Here is a 19,015-nt window from a genome sequence, read left to right on the forward strand (position 1 = left end):
ATCATAAGGAATAATGTCTCCTTTAGCTTGGAAATTTTCAAATATTTTAATTCCCTAAAATCAAACTTAAATTTTTCCTTTCATGTTGAGAACCATATACAAAGTCTTTAATTAGAAAGTAAAGTATATCAATCATGAACAAGTATTTCTGGACTGTCTACTATGTATCTAGCACTGAGCTAATTGTTACAAGCTTTTTTTCTACGAATAATAATCTACTGTTCTGTCCTTCAGGATTATTAATCTTGTTGAATATGAGATATTTGCATATCAAGTACATCCATTTCAGCAAACTTGTGTCTTGCTTTGTCATTGCTCTTCATGACCTGATTCCATAGGAAGTAATTTTTTATAGGTCAGTTCTCACAAATACAAATGACCTTAAGTGCTCAAAATTCACATGGTGTAAGATCTCATGTGGAAGAAATATTATCACCAAATGAATTCAACTTAGACCTTTAAACCTATATGAATATCAAAGTGTAAAGGTTGAGCAAACTAATTTCAAAGTTTAGTTTCAGAAGGGTTATGTCTAATCACTGTGAAAAAAGGTGTCTCCAGATGGTTTGCCCCATAACAAATCTTCATGGTTTCCTAATATCTATCATCCCTAGACAAATATTGCTTGTGGATAACATAGTGAAGCAAGGGGTAGTTTTTGCTTTGCTTTTTTGTTTTTGTTTTTCAACATCAAGGGATTACTGTGCAGGGAGAAAAATCTTTTTTCTCTTGATTTTTTTTTTTTTTTTAATAGAGGATCAACGGTTTGGAATCATTGAGAATTCTCCACACAGCTTTATATTACCATGCTCTCAGGATTAACAAGCTGTAATAATCAGAACCTCAAAAAACTTCTGAGGAAAATAAAAATAGAGTAAGATGAGACCCAGAGTTAGCCAAAAAAAATTGTCATTTTCTAGAAACTGAAAAGCTGAAATTGCCTCACAACATGAAAAAAAAAATTATGAGCTCAGAGCTCGATTCAAATCTCAATTCTTGTATTAAAATACATGTAGGAAAAGAAATATTTGGTATATTTATTTATGTGGCAACTTCACTTGAAGCCTGAAGTCAACACTGGTAACAGGCTATAGCTGTCTTAAAAATAACTAAGAAAAGTGGAGGTACAAATCCATTCTGGTGTAGTACTGCTCTTTTCAAATACATCTTTCTATTTTATTCCTCCATACTGCATAATGAATAGTGCTATTGCTGTTGAAGACTTAAAACAGCTGCATTTCTAATTTTGGCAGATTATGAGGGATTTTTACATGGGTTGCATGTTAAAAGCAAAGAAACGACACGCCACCCGGCAGAATGAAAGTGCTGGGCAGATGGCGGCACGGCGGAGCTATTGAATAGAAGTGCTACGAGTCACCACCCATCGTGGGACATCCAAAAGGGGCATGTGGCCGCTTTTCAAGTGAAGCCCAATCCTTTACCTCAAACAAAAATAATCCATGTCCATGAGGTCTCCAGAGGGCCATGCAGTGGCCATTCTCCAATTGGCCTTTGTTAACAGAGGCAGCCTTCCATGCCTTCATTTCACTGATTTTGATGGTATATACAATTCTGACTTTCCTTCCTTCCTTTCCTCCTCCAAACTCTCCTGTCACGTGGTGTGTGTGTGTGTGTGTGTGTGTGTGTGTGTGTGTGTGTGTTGGAGAGAGAAGGAGAGGAAAAGAGAGAGATATATAGGGAAACAATGTGTATGTCATAATTCTTCCCATTACTAAGGGAATTATCCCTGCAGAAGACAAGAAAGCATTCCAATGCCTTCACAGTGAAAAAGGAAAAAGATATAAGATCATAAATAGTCTTGATCAGTATCAATTTTTACTGACCAATCTTGACCAAAACATTTTAAAAACTGCATTCAGAATGCTGCTATGTCAATTTCCCCAAAACCTAGAGAGGTGATTTTCCTGAGAATAAACAGATGGGCACTATACCAACAAAAGGTTTGGCCTTCAAAACCAGGCTTTCCTTGAATTCAAAGCAGCTTATGAAGTATGAGGATAAAGTGATATGACTGCTTCTTAATAAATATTCTAGAATTTACATTAATTAAATGGTATCTTTTCTGGGCACCTGGGTGGCTCAGTTGGTTAGGCATCTGCCTTCAGCTCAGGTCATGATCCCAGGGTCCTGGGATCAAGTCCTACGTCCAGCTCACTGCTTATCAGGGAATTCGCTTCTCCCTCTCCCTCTGCCGCGATCACTGCTTGTGCTCTCTCTCCCTCTCTCAAAGAAAAAAAGGAAAAAGAATGTTGTCTTTTTAAACTCAGACAACGTCCACTGTCAATTAATGATATTTTTATTATTTTTTTTTATGTTTTCGTAAGCCAGCAAAAATTTATGTTGGAAAAAAGGTGAGGTAAAACAAATAAAGCCATTCATCAGTTGTACAATTAGTCTATGTATTACACCATGATGCTGTGCTCTTCTTCCTGACCTTTTTTTTTCTCCTAACAACACTTCCCATTTCCTTCATTTCTATTATGATTTTACAAGATCCTTATGTCCTAGGGAGTGTGTTAGATACTATACATTATTATCATGTGCTTCCTCAGTTTGAAGGTGAGGAACCTGACACCCAGACCCTAACTAGCCTTCCCAGTGCCACAGAGCTAATAAATGCAGTGCTGGGAACTGAACTCAGGGAGTTCATTTCCAGAGTCTATGCTTTTAAGCACTAAGGTATTTTGTGTAGCATGCAATGAAACAAGATAAAGAAATTAAGGAACTTGGGGAAATGGAATCTTGTGGCAAATACAAAGAATTAGTACAGTGAAAGTAACATAGCATTGACGTGTGCCATATCAAAGATGGCCCATGAATTCCAGTCTCAGAGGGTGAGGTCAAAGCAAGAAGAAAAACCAGACATCATATAAGAGTAACATTACTCATAAAATAAAGCTGTTTAGGGGTACTAGAGTCTTAGGAATTTGTCCTATAAGGAAGTCACAGGGTAATATAGTGGACAATTTCTCCCCTGCGATTTTGGTAATAAATATACTACCAAAGCATTCAGGTGTGTTATTTCTAATATTCCTCTAAATGTCATATCAAAGAACATTTCAGTAGAGGCATTTCTGCAGCATGTGTGGCGGGGTGTGTATGTGTGTGTGCAAACAATGTGTTTTAGATCTTTAGGAGTAAATTTGGTTTACCTCCCTGCTCTAACAGAAAATTTTTTTTGATAGTGAAATGTTTATATCAGTATGGCAGCTACTAGTCAATGTGTCTATTAAACACTTGAAATAGAGTGTGACTAAGGATCTCAGCTTTAATTTTACCTATTTTTAGTTAAATTTAGTATAGCCACTCATAGTGTGGACGGGACGGAACTAGAGAAATGGTTGGGTTGCCTATCTCTCAGCCAATTCTCATGAACAGAATTTCATGTTTTTATAACAGATGGACAAAACAAAAACTGAACAGTTTTATTCTCCAGTTTAAGCCTAGAACACAAGAATTTTGTGCTCACTCAATATTAATAATTTTTTCAAAGACTATGACAAAAACCATATTCATATCACCTCTATATATAAGTTAGCCAAGGAAATACCTATTTACCAGATACTATGATTGCCTAAAACATTTTTAATATTAGGATCTGGTTCTGTAATCACCTATTTCGTTACCTCTGATGTGTAAAAATCTTCAATTTTGAGTTGGAGTGTAATTTCTTAAATAACTCCCACATAATTTAGACTCAAATCTGGTAAATGAGGTAGCTTAATAAGACTTTTGTGTGTGTTGTGTATTTTATACACCAATTCATGTAAAAAGGCAAAAAGAATGAACTAGTATCTTAGTATATTTTCTAGAATGATTCTGAATAGGCAAAGATCTCTGAGATCCTGTTACACATTGAGGTGCTAACATGGTAAGATTTACATACATGAGATGGTTAAATCTCCAACCTAATAAGCAAATATAAAGAATATTTGGTTAAACAGAGATTAGAAAATACAGAGAAAAGGTTCCTTTTGTGTGGTTTTCATTATTCCTGTGTTCTTTTCCTGTTTATCTGAATGAGTTATAATACTGGCTTCAATTAGAGAAGTAATAGATGGAAAGAGAAGAGAGGGAAAAACTCTGATTTCTGGCTGGATATCCACTCACCAGATGGTGAAGAATTAGGCCTTAGGCTAATTCTGTGTGAACAGAGGGGCTTGATATGTCGGTCTCTGAAAACCACGGTATGTACATGGAGAGATCTATGGAGATTTAGACTCTGGTTTTGGAGCACATGACTCAGCTTTTCCTATAGATGGTGCCAGCTGACCCTTAGGCACAGACAGCTGTTCTGTTAGGTGGATAAAAGCAATGGTGCTCCAATGGGAGGACTAGGGGTGGGGAAAGGAGAAGGAGCAGGAAAGGTCAGCCAGCATCCCAGGATATCAGTCCTTGTTCTTTCCAGACATGGAAATAGAGAAGTCAGGGCCTGAGGCCAGCTCCAGTGTCACTCCTAAGAGCTAACACAGGTATGGAGCACTGAGGTTCCAGATGAGGAAATGACACAAAACTGATGAAGGCAGGTGAGATAAGCATGGGGGACGAGGGGAGGTGCATCCAAAAGGAGTGATTACTGAATACATTTAAGAAAAAGAGCAAGAATATTTGAAAGAAAAGAGCAATGGCTAGGAAAACTGGTTGAAGGAAGAATGAACTGAGGTAGGTAACAAATGAGTTACTTTGGCATGGTGAGCATAACCTAGGAGTTGTGGGAATCAGATGGGAAAACAACTGGTGTTTTATGAATTAGGTCTCATTTTACATAAGAAATGTGAAATACACAGAAATATTTTGAAAGCAGAACTGGATTTCTAAAAATAAGTAATTTCTAAAAAATAATAAGTTTTTGACAACATGTAGAAGATCACAAGAATCTGGAAAAGGATTAGTCAAGTGCTAATAATATTGATATTACTAATAGATTAGGCCAAGGAGAGCCAACAGTAAGCAATGAAATTCAATTCCTACAGAACAGCAGTAACTTTTGGAGTACCAATTTAATAATGTGCTTATTAGTTTGTTCATTTTGTTACTTCAAGTATCCATTCATTCACTAAACAAACAGACGTTGATTGCATGTGACATGCCAGGTCCTGAGGATTCAATATAAAAATAAATGGTTCTTGTGGTACACAAACAATGAATTTTGGAACATTGAAAAAAAAATTAAATTAAATTAAAAAACAAATCTGTAGTCCATTGGGGTGGCAGTGGAACAAGAAGGCAGAGTACCTCACATTCACTAGGCATCTTGTGAAATGCTTTATATTTACCCTCATGAAATCTGCAGCCCAACATCAGAGTAAAGACACTACTATTGCTATAAGGACTCAGGGAAAGGAGGTGACTAGCCCATCATTACAAAAGACATAAATGGCAGATCTAGGACTTATTCCAGTCTTTGACTAGAAGTCCACTATCAAACTATCAAACTGAATTTATATGGATATATGCCATAAAATAATTGAGATGTGTATTTCTAAGTTAATATATGTAAAGCACTTAAAACAGTGCCTAACACATAATGAATGCTATACATCCTCGTATCATCATGTTGTTTCACTTAAAGAACAACATGAGGGGAAATATTATTTATTCAAAATTAAACAAGAGAAATTGAACATAGCAGGATGCAAAATGTGTATAAAGTTTTCAAATGAAATAAGATTCTTCAAAGAACTTTTCCCTTTAGGGTTTGTCTTATGCCCCATGTTACCTGGGGAGAATGTTTTCACTCTGCCTTGACAATTAGGGTTATTTGGGTGTAAAAAGACAGAGAAACAATGCACTATTGTGCCACATCTCCCTAGAGACTCCACTACACAAAAGACAAATAATAGAGAAAACTATCAAATTAAGGAAGGAGTCCTCTGAGCCACCACATCCTAGTTGAGGTCACAAGTTGGGAAAGGTGGAAAGTCTATGGAAACATTCCAATAGCCTCCTCTTTGTATTCACTTTTCTATGAAAACAAGTAAAGGTAATGCAAAGAATCTAAAATGAGGTTTACTTGCAAGATAAAGATGGAAAGAGGATTACTATTAACAATAATAAAAAGGAAACACTGAAGACACACTTAACATAAACCATAGGTCGAAGAAAAGAGTAATGACCTGTAATCTTACATTGCAGTTTTCCATTATTACAATACTGCCAGCACAGATAATTGCAACTTACGTTGGACAGAAATCGGCACCACCAAGCCTGGAACACTTACATGTTCAAAACAACTACAAAAAAATATAAATTGAATACTCAAGGCCAGGTCTTTTACAGCCTTAATTACTCAACCAGTATGAAGACTGGGGAGGTGCTTCCATGATTAATTCTCCCTTCTTAAAAACAAACAAACAGGGTGCCTGGGTGGCTCAGTGGGTTAAGCTGCTGCCTTCGGCTCAGGTCATGATCTCAGGGTCCTCGGATCGAGTCCCGCGTCGGGCTCTCTGCTCAGCAGGGAGCCTGCTTCCCTCTCTCTCTCTCTGCCTGCCTCTCCATCTACTTGTGATCTCTCTGTCAAATAAATAAATAAAATCTTTAAAAAAAAAAAAACAAAAAAACAAAACTATGTCTATCTAATGTATTCCTGGGGAAATAATAATACAGTTATCTAATGTATCACTCTCATGGTTTTCCTCCACCACTCAAATTTCAGAGGAGTAGAGAACACTGCTAAGCAATGTCCTACATCTGAGAAAAATGGATATAACTGGGACAGTACCATATAAATCAATAATTTGCATTTTCTATAAAAATAAAAGGACCTTGCTAGAATTTTGCTTTGTTTTGTTTTATCTTGCTTTTGGCTCGTGGTTTAGGTACAGAATCCTACTAATAGCAAAACATGGTCATAAGGATTCCTTAAATACAGTGATGCTAAGACACTATTTCAATTTCGATCAGAGTTGTAAAATTATATGATGGGATCCTGTTTAAGCAGGGACATGGTTACTTTTTTTCTTATTTTGTACTGTAACTGTATGAAGAAGAGCCTCTGGGTTTTCTTAACCTGATCACAGTTTATATATTTATTAAATATTTATTCTTCTTAATAAAGAAGAGGGAATAAGGGTTCTATGATAAAAATGTCAGTGGAACCCGTAGCTCATTACTGGTTTTGTTGTTACAAATACCATCAATATTTTGCTGACATATCAATGGACCATAGGAGGAATTCTTTGAAAAGATTCTCAAGAAATCCCATTTTTACTGGTCCAAGTTCAGAAGTTGAGGTAATGTTAACAGCAACTAAACACTTAGATTCAAGCTCTGGTACTACCTCTACTACTCCCTGCAGGATGTGGGCAAGTTAAAATGTATATTTTATAGCTTTAAGGTATCTGATTTCAACTACCTCCCAGAGTCTTTGTGAAGAAAACCTTACTTATGTAAACTGATTGAAAAGCTTGTACTATAATGTAAACAGTACTATAATATAAACAAAGCTCTCTTTCTTCTTAACTCCTGTTTTTCCATGGTTCAAATATTCCCCTCTGTGAGAGAAAAGTGGCCTCTGTGTAGACAGAACAGATACACCCTCTCAGATCATTGATTCATGGGCTTGACCCAGAGAGGGTAGTATCGCCAGTGTAGATTGCTGAGGCCAAGACTCACCATATACTTGGAGGGGGAAAAAAGTGTGTCTGTGTTAAAGTGAATTTGGGAAGTGAACTTAAAGACTCCTGCTTCATATTAGCATGCACCAAAGTTCTGAAGAGTCCTGCAATACATAACTCTTTTAACATTGTTTGACACAACACTTCTCAAAGTCATCAGACCAGGACTTCCTAACAACCATGAACATTGAGGAGAAAGGCTGCTTAGAGGGTGAAGAGGAGAAGCAACCGGAATAGCTAAAATTTATTGTGTAGTTGCCTGTGTGTAGAAATCTCTGAAGTGCTTTACACGCATTAACTTACTTTTAATGTTTGTAGTAACCTTACAATATAAGGGCCAGTGTTGTCTCCGTTTCACAGGTGAGGAAACTAGGGCACATAAGGACTAAATGTCTTTGCAAAGATGTGAATAGTGAGGAATAGAAAAAGGATATGAAGCCAGATGATCTAGCCCTGGAAACTGTTTAATTGTTAATGCACAGTACTTAACCTGCAGATTGAGGAAAATATGGAACCCGCGCACTATTAGCCCTTTTCAACACTTTCATCCAGTTCTAAGGTTCTTTTTTGACTGAAAAACAAACAAAAACCCCTGAATCTCGGAGACTATACAACTTGTTCAAAGGAAATCAATGATATTATATGCCCAAGAAATTAGTTCTCCAGCATCTTGGAACAGGAGCCAAACCACTCAACAAACACATCAAACATGTGAGAGCAAGACTTGGTGTGAGGAAAAGAGTATGTGATCACTCTTAGGTGGCTGTAGCTCTCCTTGGAGTCCTCTTCATATTCTCATTTTCCTTCATCAGTTATATCCAAATGGGTATACATCTCTTCACTTCTACTGCTAAAATACTTCTTAACCTCTCTCTAGTTCCAGCTCTTGAATCACTGCCTGAACATAGGCCCACAGCCCCCTCTGCCTGGACTATAGCACTAGCTTTCTCATGAGGCTCTCATCTCTAGATGGTGTGGAATAACTAACCAGCCACATGTGGTAACAGTGCTTTGCAAAAGTTCTAAGTAATACTGCATAATCTATTGTAAAAAACTGGTGAAAAATATCTGGAAAAAAATGGATTTTTACCATCAATGAAAGAAGAAAAATTCAACATTTAGCTCTAAGACTTTAAAATTGTAATTTTACTACAGAAATTCTTATAGTCTTTGTCTATTTTTCATTTAACCATCTATTAGATACACACACACATACACACACACACACACACAATTATTAGAGATCAAATCCCCAAAAAACAAAAAAACAAAGAGTTGAGTCATGGGAATGCAGTTCTGTTATTAATTTGCTTTGCTTCAGCTGAATTATTAGGCTTTGATGGAGACCCATCATGAAGAAGGCTTCAGATAAATTCCATGAACTTTATTTTATAATCTAGTACTATACACTTGAACTTGACTTTGGCCCTAGTAAGAGAAATTTCCACTTGCAGTGTTTTCCTACTCAATAACAATAGTAACAATGCTAATCCTTTGCTTAACAGACAAAGAAAATTTGCCAGTGGTGGGAGTGTGCATGGTGGGGAACTTCCATGGAGTTCTTTCTTTTTTTTTCTCCAGAACCCAACCCATCCACCCATGAGCAATGTTTTCCTGGCTTACTGGGTCTAAATACACTAGCTCACACAAGCCCTGTTTTTCAAAAAGAAAAGGAGAGAGAAAATCAGCAAATTAGCCAGGAGCAGCCTGGTTAGTACTAACAGATGATGAAAGGTCTCAACATAAAATGACATAAGCAAGAGAAAATTCTTGATGTTGCCTGAAGAGACAAGAGTATTTCACCTTCCTTAAAATTAATTTTTTCCATATTTTCTCATATTCTACTGTATTCCTATGTCAGAACATGTTGCTATTAGAAGAACAGTGGTTAAACATTAAAAGAACCAGATTATGTTCATGCTGAACTACAGATTAAAATTTATTTTTTCATGGGGAAAAACAGAAAATTTGGATAAACGAATTTTAACAATAAAATTATAGTCATTAAGACGAAAATCTCCATCGCATTATGTTCTGAAACAGGTTGAAAGGCAACAGAGAGGATACCCAGTGTTTTGTTCCCCTGTCTCCTACAGCCATAGCATGTTGAATGAGGTTGATCCTTAATCACACCTTCAGGAAATGCATATTTCTCAAGTACAGCACTTCATATTCTTCCGGGACTGGGTCAGGAATTTGTAAGTGATATGAGCTCCCTTGCATCCATGCTTGAAGTGCCTTCATTAGCAATCATTTGTCCTGCCTCCAATTATAATGCAATGCAACCCTGCCCACATTATAGGCACTAATTTCTGGTAAGGGCTAAGTCAGAGCACAGCAAGGAGACGTGAACTTTCTATTTCTTACTATTGAGGACACCCTTAGAAATAATAGTTTTACAACAAATCAGTATTTTCTTCAAAATTTTATAAATGTGATAACTTCTAATGTGAAAGCCACTCATACATATTTATTGAGAATCTCATCTATGGTAACAAAAGGATGTGGGGGCAGGGGGAAGAAGAGATTGCTGAACAGTAGTTCAGGCCGGTAAAGACGAGTCTGCATTGAGACACAGAAGCAGGGGACTGTGTCTAGAAGCCACGTGTAGCTCAGGACCAGGAATGGCAAAAATGGATGGTAAAGTCATTCAGATTACAGACCTATGTAACAGGCCCCGTGAGGGTGAAGGGAACACGAGATAGTTGAGACTGCATCCAAGTGACATAAGACATGCCCATGGTGGCCTATATGCTGGGAGGAGAGAAAAAGAAAGGTAAAAATACAGTCCGAAGATGGTGGGGGGGTAAGGGACTGAAAACTATAGTCAAACAACAGGGCCCGGGATGTCATTTGGTAGCAGCAAGCAAGATGGAGGAGGAGTGCCCAAGCAAGGACCTCAGAACTGGACCAGGCCTTTGTGGTGAGCTCAGGCACAGGCAACTTATGACAAGCAGAAAGGAAAGGGGTGTGGGGAAAACAGAGTTATAATGAGGGGAGGGGTGGTTAAGGAAAAACCATTTTTAACATTTACTGAGAAAATCACAATGTGAAGCATAACAGTGGGAGAGGAGGGACGAGAATCCAGCCGCCAAAGAAGCTAACAGGGAAATGCAGGAGATCATCAATTAAATATAATTGAATGTGTGCATATATAAAAAACACATATACTACACATATTATATATAATTAATTATAAATATATATATTTAATTAAACATATATGCTTGTATATTTAAGGGTCAAATGACACTGAGGAAGTGAGACTACATGGGCTGAAAAAGTTGAAAGCCTCCAGGGTTCAAATCTGAAACTAGTCTGTTACAGAATGGCTCATTTTAAATACCGACAAGATGGCTGATAAGAGTAGAAGAGGGCTTCCTGAGCCTGGCATTGGGACAATAGGTAAGAAAAAAAGGCTACCTTTAAGAGCCCTCTCAGCAACTGTGGCCAGGGAAACAGGAGAGGCAGAACATGGAACAGAAAGGGTGGCTGGCAAAAGAAGTGGAGTATAAGCACAATGAGGGTCTTGGTTTGCAGAGATGGCGAGGAGAAGCATCGTGCTGTTCGCTGGGCGGTGGGGCAATGCAGAGGGCTGTGTCAGGTCAGTGTGCTGAAGAGCAGGTCCCACTCACTGAGGTAACATACAAACAGACAACCCTCTTCCCTCTCCCACAAGCACAAGCACACCCACACACAGCTTGCATTCAATCTGTCTGGTATCACTATAAAACGCTTGACAACAAAACTAAAATGGCAAGAAAAGTAAATCAAATTTTGAAATGCAATTAAAAAATTCTCATATATTTCTGGACATTGCCAGAGGCAAAAAAAAAAGATTCATAAAACATATTACATTATTTGCAAAGCAGTCTGGCTATGAGTTTAATATGAATTCTAGAGATAATGGATCCAGGGCATGATTTCTCTGAATAATTTATTTCAGGCAGCCCCTCCGATTCAGAAATAGGAAACTTAAAAAACAACATGTCTAAGGCACTAGTTTTTTGAGGCCAGGTGCGCTAGTTTTGTAAAAGAGCCAATGAGAGGTAACAGCATACAGGTTTCTTAAAAAATTGAAAATACAACTACCACATGATCCAGTAAGATTCCACTACTGGGTATTTACCCAAAGAAAATGAAAACACTAAATCAAAAAGATATATGCACCTCTATGTTTATTGCAGCATTATTCACAATAGCCAAGATATGGAAGCAACTCAAGTGTCCATCAACAGAGGATGTGGTATGTGCGTACAATGGAATATTACTCAGCCATAAAAAAGAATGAAATCCTCCTTTGTAACAACATAGACATCTAGAGGGTATAATGATAAGTCAAACAAGTCAGTCAGAGGGAGACAAATACCATATGATTTCACTTATGCAGAATTTAAGAAATAGAACCAATGAACAAAGGAAAAAAGAAACAAAAAACCAGACTCTTAACTTTAGAGGACAAACTGATGTTTGCTGGAGGGGAGGTGAATGGGAATTATGGGTAAAACAGATGAAGAGGATAAAGAGTATACTCATAACAAGCATGGAATAATGTAAAGAATTGCTGAATCACTATATTGTACACCTGAAACTAATATAACACTCTATGTTAATTATACTTGAATAAAAGATATATATGAAAAAATAATAAAGTGGTTGGTATTGTCTACAAAAAAACACATGAAAGCTTTTGCTTTTTTGATTTAGCAAGTGGCAACCCTATAAACAAGAACTTTATAACTTCTATCTAGCAAAACAAGTTGTTTTACAGGATCTAGCTATACAGTGAAAATGGGGCAATCCCAGGACCTCCCACAGTGATAGGTGATCAACAAAGACAAAGACAAATTGGAGTGAATCAAAGCAAACTCCAACTGAATTATAAACAGGGCAACCAAGGTCTGGGCTCTGAACAAGTTGAGGAACTTGAGGAAGTGAAATCTAAAATCACTAAAGCTAGTGGATTTCCTTTAGTCAAAGAGATAACATGCAAAGATGGCAAGAGGGGAGAAAGAAGCAATAAAATCGGAGTTTCTCAATAATTCCTCAATTTGCACAAAAATCAACATTAAAAATCTGGATCTCTTTGTATTAGTATTGCACTGATCACTGTTGTAAGGACCCCCACTACAGCTGTTCTCTGGCACTTTTTTTTTTTTTTAAGTTAAATACGCCTATTTTTTTTCTGCATTGATATGCACAGTCTGATTAGTAAATTCTAAAACCTAAATAAGAAATATAAATCTGGGCAGAGGGAAACACAGCTGCTCCTCAGATCTGGCTGGTATCACATGACATGGCTTGACCTGCTATAACTCCTGAACTCAGGTTTCCAAGTTGGTCCTGGCTTAGAGTGAGTAAACATCTGACTTAACTAAAGCTACGGATTCCTAGCCCTGTTGCTATCTCTTGGCTTCCAGACCCTCCATGCATTTGGGGCCCTAACATCTGTCTTTCACCGATGGGTAGGGTTTGTTTTTTTTTTTGCTTTTGCTGCTGCCCAAACGATTCAAGATGATGAATGGAAAGTATGCTTGTGTGTTGCTGGGGAGGTCGGGGAGATGGTAAAGTTGAGGAAAGTGACTGGGACAGTACTGAGGGCAGAATCAGCCAACTCAAGACAAACTGTTTGCTTTTTCCAAAAAATAATTTGAAAGTTCCTATAGACAGAGGCCTAACATTTTCTTTTAGGGCAGAGTTTGATGTAGGTTTTCTATGTTGCCTTAAAAATTATGCCAAAGATTTCTTCAAATACAAACTATTAATCTATGGATAGAGAAATAAGTGTACTACCTGACAGGACAACTTCAATAAGATCACCTTCCTGGATATCACTAGCCGTTTTCACCAGCTGAAGGATGTTTTCGGAGGTAGGGTCATGGCGAAAAAGCAGGATCTTATCATACATTCCATAGAAACCACACTCAGGGAACTGTAAATACAAATACCACAATAGGTTACATGTCAAAATCTTCCTAAATTTAGAATAGAAACAAACAAACAAACAAAAAGTGTCAGGACACAAATACAAGTTAATTGATATTTTTATGCTATGTCAAATAGTTAAGGTAAAATTGACACTCAGTAAAATTCACCCTTTTCAGTGTGTTGTTCTGCAAGTTTTGACAAATGTATAGGAGAACTACATACCATATATGTGGTATACACAAAACAGTCAAGATACAGAACAGTTTCCATTACTCCCTAAAATTTCTCCATGCCCATTTTATTGTAAACTTCTCCCCTGACGCCCAACCCCTAGAAAACACTTATCTTTCTGCGTCCATAATTTGGTCTTCTCAAGAAGGTCATATGAATGGTATTGTACCATTTATATTGTATAATTTAAAATCTGACGTTTTTCTTTTTCTTTTAAGATTTCTTATTTATTTGAAAGAGAAAGCACGAGTGGGGAGGAGGGGCAGAGGGAGAAGCAGACCCCCAGGGAACACGAAGCCGGATGCCAGGCTTGATCTCAGGACTCTGAGATCATGACCTGAGTTGAAGGCAGCCACTGTTAAGACATTCAGGTGACTGAATCTTATGTTTTTCACGTAGTATAATGGATTTAAGGTTGTCCATTCTGCTACATGTATCAGTAATCTTTTCATTTTCATTCCTGAGGAATGCTCCATTATATTGTATGGATATACCACAGTGCATGTATCCATTCCTCAGTTGAAGGGCATTTTATTTCCAATTTTTGACTACTACAAATAAAGCTGTTATAAATGTTTACTTAGAGGTTTTTGTGTGATCACAAGTTCTTCTTTGACTGTGGTGTATGGGAGTATCTGGGTAATTTTATAAAAAATTTCTACTAAGATTTATCACTTAGATAGCATTACTTAGATTTCCATTTCCTCTTAAGTGAGGTTTGGTAGTTTTCTTTCAAGGAATCAATTGATTTCATCTAAATTGTTGATTTTCTGGTCAAAGGTTTTTTAAAAAAAATATTATTCTTTTATCACACTTTTAATGCTGTAGGGTCCATAGTGATGTCTCTTTATTACTTTTTCATAATTTGTGTCTTTTCTCTCTTTTTGTTTGATCAGTCTCTGACCATCAGTCTATTTATCTGTTTTTAAGTCAGTTCCATTTTGTTTTTGATTATTGTAACATATTTTGAAATGAGGAAGTATCATGCTTCTAGCTTTATTCTCTTGCTCAAAATCACCTGAGCTATTTGGAGTCTTTTGTGGTTCTTTATGAATTTTAGAATTGTTTTTTCTACTTCTATAAAAAATGCCATTGGTATTTTGATTGGCGTTTCACTGAATCTGCAGATTGCTTTGGGTAGTACAGACATTGTAACAATATTAATTCTTCCAATACATGAATGTGCAATGTCTTTCTATTTATTTGTGTTTGTTTCCTTTCTTTTAGTAATGTTTTATAGTTTTCATTGTACAAGTCTTTCATCTCATATTTTCATTAAAATACTTGAAAGTTCTTTTCTTCTAAGTCCATTACCTCTACCATCCTGGTCTATTTTCATTAATTCTTTTGATTCTTATGGGTTACATTTCCTCCTCCATTTCCTGCTTTTTCATATGTATACTTTCTAAAAATTGAAGTTTGGTTAATATACAATGTTTCATTAGTTTCAGGTGTACAACATAGTGGTTCAACAATTCTATTTGTTATGCTATGCTCACCAAAAGTGTAACTACCATCTGTTACCATAGAATGCTATGAAAATACCTTGACTACATTCTCTGTGTTGTACATTTCATCCCTGTGATTTATTCATCCCATAACCAGAAGCCTCTACCTCCCACTCCCCTTCACCATTTTGTCCAACCCCTTACTGTCTAGAAACCACCAGTTTGTTCTCTGTATTTATGGATCTGTATCTGTTTTTGTTTGTTTGTTTGATTGTTCATTTCTTAGATTCCACATATAAGTGAAATCATATGGTATTTGTCTTTCTCTGCCTGACTTATTTCACTAAGTATAAAAATAGAAATGCCATATGATCCAGTAATTCCACTACTGGGTATTTACCCAAAGAAAATAAAAACACCAATTTGAAAAGATATAGGCATGCCCCTAATTACTGCAGCATTATTTACAACAGCAAAGATACGGAAGCAACCTAAATGCCCACTGACAAATGAATGGTTAAAGAAAATATGGTTTCTATATAATGGAATGTTATGCGTATAAAAGAATGAGATCTCGCCATTTGCAACAACACAGATGGACCTACAGGGTATCATGCTAAGAGAAATAAGCAGAGAAAGACAAATACCATGTGATTTTTTTATACGTGGAACATACGTCTACTTTTTAAATTAGATGCCAGATTTTACGAATTAATGTGAGCAGTTGCCTTTGCTGTCTTCCCTTAGAGAATGTTGATATATGTCTTGGCAAAATATGAAGAAAATTGCAGATTAGTTTTGTCTTTTCAAGGCTTATTTTTAAGCTTTATTAGGTTAGCTTTAGAGTAGTATTTTCTCTAGGGATAGTTTAACCCTACTACTAATACATAACTCCTTGAACATCTCCATGGAATACCTCAAGTGTTCAGTGAAATTTCTCCCATTTGCCTGATAGAAACTCAACATCTCTCAGTGCTATGTGAGCTCTGGAAAGTATTCATTTCAGAGCTTCCAGGCATCTGCTCTTTCCTCTACCTTACTAATTTTCATCATACACATACACAGATTTGTATTCAGCCTAATACTCAAGCGGGCCTTTAAGCAGATTTCTGAAGCTCTATTTCTGTATAGGTCCCACCTTTCCAGTATTTCTTCCCTAAAAATCCTTTCAACTGGGTCACCTTGAGATCTACTCTGTGTGTCTTCCCCACAGCCAGACAACTAGGCTCCTCTTAGGTTCTTTCTCCCCACACTACACTTTGGATCCTGCCTCCAGGCAGAAAGCTCACATGACTGTAGTGCTCACCTTGTTTGTTTCTCTTTTCAGGGATGACAGTTCTGCACTGCCTGTTGGACAATGTCCAAAAACAGGCATTCTACACATTTTGTAGTGTTTTCTATTTGTTTGGAGCAGGTGAGCATGTCTTATACCAGATACTCCTTGTAAGCAGACCTCAAAGTTTCATATGCTTTTAAAATATAGATTGCTAATCTTTTCTATCTAACCTTTTGACTACCCAATTCTATGTAAATAGCATTTGCAAGAAAAGTCAGTTAAAGACAAATAAAATGTCCACAATTGGTTAGAGTACATTTTAAGATTATGTAGAAATAAATATAAAAAATACATTAATGAAATAAAATTTAAAAATTTAATAATCATAAAACTCTTAAACCTCAGTTTGAGAGTTTGAATTATACTTTAACTTAAAGAATCTTCCATGATTTGATCACAAATGTTCTTCAAAATACAATACATTAATTAATGCACAGATCATCTTAGCATATCCTTTCCAAAACCATGGGTAGCTGATTCTGACTCAAGATAGGGGAGAGAAAATTCAAGGGATTTAGTGTCTGAGGTGGGATGAGTAGACAATAATAGCTGGAGAGGAAGAGAGATGAAACAGCAATTGTCTTCCCAAAGATGAGCCAAACTTTACAGTGTCTTCTAACTAATGTCTTAAGGATGTGCTATATAGAGGAAACATCAGGTGGCAATACTGAAGAGGGGCTCAGGAGGCAAGGATTCTGCCACCTCATCACAATTTCTGTCAACATGTCCACATACCTCTTGCTTTCTTCAACAAGGAATTTGTCCTTTCTTCAAGGACATTTCTAAATTCTATTTCTCTATGGTCTTAGATTGCTGACATTTGAGTATCCCAGTCTATACTGTGCCTCTTCGTAAAACCATGGGTATATGGAATGGATGATTTGTACTCAAGTAAGGCTTGAGTGCCTCACATCCTAATTATTATATTTCTTTCTGAGGGTGACTCACAAAACACTTTTAAAAATAAGAATAGATAGAATAATATCAAGATATACAACCCATATTAAAACTATTATTTTAAAAGCTGAATTTAAAAAATAAAGATAGCATTATAAATATTCATAGAAGTTATTTGTCCAAGATATAGAGCACTGAGGTGTGGATATCCTCTCTTCCACATTCCATTTTACTGGGACATAAACAAGGCTTTTCTCTCTTCATTAACAAGCCATTCAAAATCAGGTTGTAGAGCCCTGTGAAGCAGGGCATAGGGGTGAACATGAAGGCCTTGCCTCATGGGACAGTTGTCATGGCAGCAGAAGAAACTGAGGATTCGATTTTTTTTTTTTCCCAAATTGTACCTTTTCTTTTTGGCCAGAAAAAAAATATACGCACATTTGCCTTTTACTGTTAAGAGAAAAAAAAAAAAATCTTTTCTTTGATGTAACATAACATTCTGCTTGAACAGAAACTATACAATAAGACTTCCAAAAATTATATTTAAAAATGATGTCAGGAAGGTGGAAAGTATAATGAAACAATGCCTGACAACTGAGAAGAGAACATATTGGGGGAAAAATATTCATGGAACAACATTCCCTAATTTGGTCATAATCATCTGTTTTTATGTGAAGGTGTGTGAGCTTTGAAATCTGAAAACCCTCATTAAACTAAACAGGCTTTCAGAAAGGCTCAGAGGCTTGTAAACTCAGCTGGAGCTTATTACCAGATCAGTTCTGTGTTTCTCAGAGGCTTTGTGGTTGTGAGCGCAAACATCTGAGATAAGTGATTTCAAGCTCTCTCCAAGTTCGACTGTAACAAAACTGGCCACTGTGAAAACACGGCCAACAATTACGGCACTGGTCCTAAGCTCTTTAATTCAACCCTATGCTGGAAACCTCTGTGCTGCTGTGTGTATCATTTGGCATTTTTGACCACAGAGCACAATTTACTGTTACATTTCACTATAAATTCATGGCTGGCCAGACAATGTGCTCCAGAGTAGAATAAATACATGTTTTAATGAGTTGCTGAAATGTGACCTGGCCGACGGGAACTCGGAGGAACAAAGGGTGCTTTTCCACAGTTGAGGCCAATCACAAAGGGCAAGCAACAAGCAATACCAGAAACAAATTAATCCATGATTCAGTCAAGTAGAAAAAAAAAAAAGGGAGCGAGAGAGATGGCCTGATTAGGAAATGAAAATACACTGCCAGTTTACTTTTGCTAAAAGGTGATGAAAATCCTGGGATTAAATTATTCTGCTCAATAATGGAACACATCAGGCAGGTGAATATTGCACTCTTCTCATCGAAGGCGCTTTCCATATTATTTTCCAAGAACTCTCTCATTGCTAACAAGTGGTGCCATGACTGGCCACCCTTAAGGAGCAGAGAGATAAAAAAGGTGCTACCACTTACTAGTTGGGCCAAAATACTCCCTAAGTACTGTTCCGGGAGTACTGGGACAACAAGGATGAGCAACTATCTTAAGAG

The 19,015-nt window shown here is 36.9% G+C and overlaps 1 protein-coding gene across 2 annotated transcripts in view; it reads right to left on the reverse strand.

Moving 5' to 3' along the window:
* Positions 1–19,015, reverse strand: part of LOC111161440 (protein kinase D1) — a 347,754-nt gene that overhangs the window by 157,291 nt on the left and 171,448 nt on the right. For both annotated transcript variants that reach the window (XM_022525099.1, XM_022525090.1), the window contains exon 2: positions 13,431–13,569. In XM_022525099.1, coding sequence (XP_022380807.1) covers positions 13,431–13,569 — 139 coding nt within the window. The remainder of the gene's footprint in view (positions 1–13,430; positions 13,570–19,015) is intronic.

Source organism: Enhydra lutris, unplaced genomic scaffold (assembly GCF_002288905.1).
Source record: "Enhydra lutris kenyoni isolate GAN:26980312 unplaced genomic scaffold, ASM228890v2 scaffoldscaffold4, whole genome shotgun sequence".
NCBI lineage: Eukaryota > Metazoa > Chordata > Mammalia > Carnivora > Mustelidae > Enhydra > Enhydra lutris.